The sequence below is a fragment of the Diprion similis genome, chromosome 13 (genome assembly GCF_021155765.1).
Source record: "Diprion similis isolate iyDipSimi1 chromosome 13, iyDipSimi1.1, whole genome shotgun sequence".
Taxonomy (NCBI): Eukaryota; Metazoa; Arthropoda; class Insecta; order Hymenoptera; family Diprionidae; genus Diprion; species Diprion similis.
Window position 1 is genome coordinate 3,288,808 of NC_060117.1, and position 6,193 is coordinate 3,295,000.

Genomic DNA, 6,193 nt, shown 5'->3' on the forward strand with positions numbered 1-6,193 from the left:
AAAAAAAAATCGGAAAATAAGCAAGGAATTCCTGAGTCGATAAAGAAGAAACAAAGAACAAAAACATTCGTTGATATTTAATTTCTAAAATTTTAAATTTCGAACGCTGCCGTTGCAATAAAGCATAATTTTTTTCAAATCAAATTCACGATCTTGTTGGCAAATGTTTTTCTCTCATTTCATTCTAGTTCATGGTTGAATAGACGAAACGAAAAAACATTAATGAAAACGAGGAAAACAAAAACCAATTGACGTTCTTTCAAACAAAAAAATATTCTAAATATAGATAAAATCTGAGATTCCGCGATTCGCGTACGATTTTTCATCTTTTTGCGTTTCATCGTTCCCTTTTTTTTTTTCTTGTCTTACAGAAATCTCAGGGTGAATCAAAAATACATTGAAATATGTATTATACTGTTATAATTTTGCTCCAATAGTTTATAAATTGTTTTTATTACACGCAGGTGTCGACAATGCGTTTTTAATAAAAATCGGGAATGATTAAAAATAATTTCAACGTCTCGTTCAATTTTTCATTTCCAAATTCATAAATTACGAAAAATCATCATCGCGCGCATAATTTGATTAAAAGATTTGAAGAACAAGATAGAAAAAAAAGAAGGAATTGAGAGAAGAAAAGAAAACAAGAAACGTTTCGCGTCAAGTATTTTTTTTTTTTTTTTTTTTTTTTTTTTAACAAAAATTCAAGAAGTTGGAGATAAGTTATCAAGATAAAAAAAATAAAGAAACGGGGAAAAAAACGAAGAAAAAAAATATCTGCTCAACTATTTCTCATTACACATGTATATATATATATATCTATATATTATTATGATATTATACTATACAGTCGAAGATAAATGACAGACGTCGAATGAGATAAAACGGGAGAGAAGAGTGGAATCTATCTCTCATTATTAATTACACACACACACACACGCACATCTTTTTTTCTGAAAAACGTTAGTCGTTGCGCCTGCTCACGTGCCTCGGTCATTGTACCGCAAGAGTTCGAAATATCTTGTATGAACTTTTCATCTTGAAACGATCCAAGACGTCGATTTGGCTATCAAAAAAAAAGAAAAGAAAAAAAAAAACAAATTCAAAACTAAAATTACAAAAATTTCATCGTACAGTGTAAATGCGATGAGTAATTAAAAAAAACCAAAAATGAAATTTACCTTTTCGGACTAAATTTTCTCCATTCGAATCGCGATGAATTTCCGTGAGATCCGTCTATAAAGAAGAATAAGATAAAATAAGAAAAGAAAAAAGCGAAATCTTGGATGGTTAGAAAAAATTTACAGTCGATAAGGTAGAATGCGTACAAAAGTGATATGCGTCGATAATTTATTATCTCTGTTCTCTGACTCATTATGCTTTCATATTATATGCTCTACAGTAGCTAGTATGTATGTATAAAGTACGGGGTCTGTCTAATCTGAGACGCAAGTTTAATTTAATGTATTCAGTGCTCATCGTCTCCAGCAGTGGTAATTTAAAATCGGTCGTTTGTCGAGTATAAAATTAATAATAATTGATCGGTATGAATAATGAAACGATAGTGATGATAAAGATAATTATCGGAACGAAATTGTGAGAGTTAAATATTTTGAAAGGAGGAAGAGAAAAAAGTTAATAACTTCGATTGAGAATTTATTGAGAAGTATTTTAACGTTTGAATAATAATAATAACAATAAATTTTTAGTCCGATTTTAATTATAACGTGACGGTTTTTAATTGACTGTAAAATTTTTCTCTACTCAAGTTCACCAAATGATATAATCGAGGTGATAAAAAAATTAATCGCAAACAAACTGGTCAAAATTTATCGCTGATATTATTAGAGCAGTGACTTTTTTTTTTCTCTCTCACTTTATCAGTTTTCTGTGATACTTTTTTTTTTTTTTTTTTTCTCTTCTTTTCTTTCATCCGATTTTCAATTTCTCTGCCAAATGAAGAGCGAAAAACGATTTACATATAACGATTTGTCAGATTTTGTCATTCCTTGGTAAAGATTCGAAATGAAATAGTAAAAGATAAAGTAATACGATAGAAAAGAGTCAATTATCTTTTAATGTGGTTTTTTTTTTTTTTAATTTCATTTTTTGGTTGCTTTAATTTTCATAAATTCGCAGATAATATTTCATTTGTGGAAACATATCGTTGGTTGACAAAATATTAGGGAAAAAAAAACAAACTATCAAACGTTGCAAAGAATTGAAGAAAAACGCGAGTCTCTGAAGCAGAAAAGAAAAAAAAAAAAAAAATAAACAATTCGAAACGTACAACGCCGAAAATTTCTAAAAACTTCGTACGAATGAGGAAAAAATTTATCTCGCGAAGATTTTAAGGCGAGAGAAGAAAAAAAAAAGAGAGAAAAAATACAGCAGGTTCAATATTTCCGAAAACATTTTTTTATTCAAATGTTGTAAAAAAAAAAAAAAAAAAAAAAAAAAAAAAAAAAAAAAAAAAAAAAAAAAAAAAAAAAAAAAAAAAAAAATCGATCCAACGATCTTCAGTACAAGAATAAAACATTGCGAATAATAGAAGAAGTGAAAATTGAATTTTAGAAACATGAAAATAAACGTTGAACGTATATGAGATGTGAATTTGTTTAAATAAAAATTTCTTTGTCTCTTAACTTAATCTTCTCTTTGTGAAATTAGACAATGTATTTATAGACCGATCAATGAACCGTTCGATTGCTTAGTTGTTTTGTTTTTCGAAAATCATCACGTAATGTTTACATTCCATATATACATATATGTATTTATATACGAATCAACAATGGCGGCGAAGAAGATAACCGCAGGGCGCGATTACGTCGATCGTCGTTCCTTCGTCAGAACCCGTGTTAAAGCCGTGTAATTCATACCTTATCCGAGATTTTCAATATTAATCCTCTATACATTGGAAAGAGAATTAGAATTTCATCCGTATTGCGGAAAATCGTTGTAGAAAATTTGCGCAACAATTTTTGCTAATTTTTTTTTTTTTTTTTTTTCTTGCCATTAGTTACCAAATAAATCATTTTCAAAATTTTAGGAATGGACGCGGTTTAATCCTGCAGTGTGTGTGTGTGTGTGTGTGTCTGTGTTTGTTTGTTTTTGGTGAAAGTGTCCGTCCCTCGCTAATTTGTTATACCTATATACATGAAAGCAGTTTAATTAAACGTTGAAACGAACTTCTGTGATTTTCAGTTGACGAGAGTTTACCGATATAAAAATAACACAAGTGAAAAAAAAAACCGAGAGAGAGTGATATTTAACAATGATGAAAGAATCATCGACACCGATTATAGATGAAAAAAGTTGGCTACTCGCTGAATTCAACAAATTCGAACCTATACGTCAGCGAAAAATCGACAAGATCTACAAATTCCTTAAAGGTAAGTGATCTCGATTTTGATATAGATTTTTGCAATTGTTTTTGCAAATTTTTTATGTACATATTTGAAAATCTCTTTTCTCTCTGCAACTATTCGTCGCTGTTGTTCCGTTTATTCGTATGAAACATAATTGACGAGCTATTCGTAATCTCTCTCTCTCTCTCTATGTCTCTCCTTTTGTCTTTTGTTAGTTTGTTTTTTTTCTCACGGTAAAACTAAGTACATACATACAGAAATTTTTTTAAGTATCATGGAAAATGTCCTCATGACGTCAGAGCCTGGTTGTCGGCGCCATTTTATCATCACATAACCTAAGTTTTTGATTTTAACGGATGGCAGATTGTCCACCAGATGACGCATCGCAAAGCGACATTACCAGTAAAAATTTATCCTGATCGCAGGTCTCGGTAAAGTTCGAAAGCTTCTATCAATACGACGATGACGAGACTCCGGAGATGCGAGAATGTCGCGACCTCTGTACGTGGCTTTTGAACTACACCCGAGATTGTCGAAAAAAATTCAGATTGAGTTACGTTTATAATAATAATAATAATAATAATCGTTTCGTTTTAATATTAAACGAAATTATTATTATTATATTATCGTTACGTTGATAGACGTTGTAAAAGTGTCTTTGTGTATTTATTTATTTGTTTGTTTCTTTTTTCTTTTTTTTTTTTTTTTTTTAAAAATCAAATCAATTTATTTTGCCTGTCGACGGAATAGATGAATCGGAAAAAAAAAAAACAACTCGAATTTGATTTTTTAATTGTGCCTCAGAGACTTGGTAGAAAAATTCGATTTTTCTTGATTGGGGAAAAAAAAAAAAACAAAAATCGTTAAAAATGGCGTAATTCGTTTGATCTTAATACTGTTGGGAAAAAATTAATGCATCGCAATATGCACTGCGGAAAAATCTCGACAAATAATCGTTGTACTATTCTTGGTATTGAATTTATTAAACCTGAGAGATAAGATATGAGATCGCACACGTTTCATGTGCGAAACTTGTAAAAGTGTTTTGTCAATGACTGTACGCTTGTGTATGTATGTATTTGCATTATATTCCGCAGGTAAACAGTGCAGAACACACACCTTAAGCTATCAACGTCGATCATTTGATTTTTATCTTCCCCCGCGGATACACTCGTAAAGATATATATATATATATATATATATATGTATGTATAAGAATAGAGGCGTTAAAGTAACAATCGTATATATAACAATAAAAGTAACAAGAATAATAATAATAATAATAATAACAATAATAACAATGATATTTCTTCAAGGCAGGCGAAAGTTATACTTTGCAACAAGTATGATAGAGAAAAAGATTCCACGATTTTAAATTAGCCACACGGTATTTCTTTATCGCCTATGACATTATACTGTTGTATATATATATATATATATATATATATATATATATATATATATATATATATATACATAGAGATAATATACGATGTTAATGTTTCGAATGTTGCTCAATTCATAGTTTATTACGAATGGAAGGTTAAGAAACGCATTCTTGATATAAATACTATTTGAAACAATGTATATATATATATATATATATATGTATACAATAATTTTCATCGAGATTTCTATGGTTTGAGTGTATCGGCGTTAAGGTTTTTTTTTTTTATTTTTTCGAATTTTTTTGAGTCTCTTTTTGTTTTGGATTTTCTTTGTTTTATGAATTAAAGAATCATCAAATATCAGATCTCGTCATTTTAAAACACGTTTTTTAGAGTCTTCGGACCGAATCGTTCCGGAGTGAATTCGGATAAAAAGAAAAAAATCAATAATATTACAGAAAATTTGTTGTAATCGTCGAAGTTCGGCGATTGATTTTCGTGGTAAAATAAAATCGAGGGTAATTGAATGAAAAGAAAGAAAATGAAAAAAAAAAAAAAAAAAAACTTGTAACGTGTATTATTTTATTTTTATTTTTCTTCCGATTCCGCAGAAATCGATGGTAAGTTAGAGATGAAATTGCTCTGATGGTAAATAAATCGATCACGCTTTCTTGGACGTATTTTTATCGTAAACGATACTTGATACTCTATCGTCTGATACAGCTGCTGTTATGTTATATTATTTTTAAGATCGAAAACAGCTTGAAATATTCAAAATTCCCTGTTTGAGTGATCGAAACGTTCAGACAGAAAAAGAAGTAAATTGTATAAAAAAAAAAAAAAAAAAAAAAGAGAAAAACAAAATAGATAAATATGTTAATCGATCATTTTCGATTTGGAACAAAAAAAAAAAACAAAAAATAATCAATAAATAAAATAAAGAAAATGATCGATTACTCAAAAACAATATTGTTTTCGATTTATTACCGACATATAATAATCATCACATCACCGCATTGAATGAATTGAAAAAATTTTTTTTAGAGAGTATAAATATTCATGTTAAGATAATTATTACAAGTAGCACGTGTAGAATTTGCAAAAGAATTTTTTACTATCCAAATTATAGGGTGATTATGAAAAATGAGAAAGATTTTTATCGATCTGCTAATCGTATATAATGAAAGCAGCGCGTTAATTTATCGTTGTGTAATTACGCGGTAATTAGTTTATAATCAAAGCATGTTGCAAAATTAATATCCATATCCATGATCGCAAATTTAAAAATCATCAAATAAATAAGCAATTGTACATTCTAATCACAGAGGAAAATCTCGGCATGTAGACACCGATCGTTAACCCGTGTCGATATAGAATATAGATTGTCCACATCTAGATGGTCAACGATAAATTGTTGCCCAGCACAACTGTGAAATA

At 29.1% G+C, this 6,193-nt stretch overlaps 1 protein-coding gene across 2 annotated transcripts in view; it reads left to right on the top strand.

The window, feature by feature from the left end:
- Window positions 1-3,158: 3,158 nt before the first annotated feature.
- LOC124414271 (putative inorganic phosphate cotransporter) overlaps window positions 3,159-6,193 on the top strand; it is a 25,363-nt gene continuing 22,328 nt past the window's right edge. The window contains exon 1 of one of the 2 annotated variants that reach the window (XM_046895289.1): window positions 3,159-3,392. In XM_046895289.1, coding sequence (XP_046751245.1) covers window positions 3,275-3,392 — 118 coding nt within the window. In that variant the 5' untranslated portion in view covers window positions 3,159-3,274. The remainder of the gene's footprint in view (window positions 3,393-6,193) is intronic. The other variant, XM_046895290.1, reaches the window with a different exon arrangement.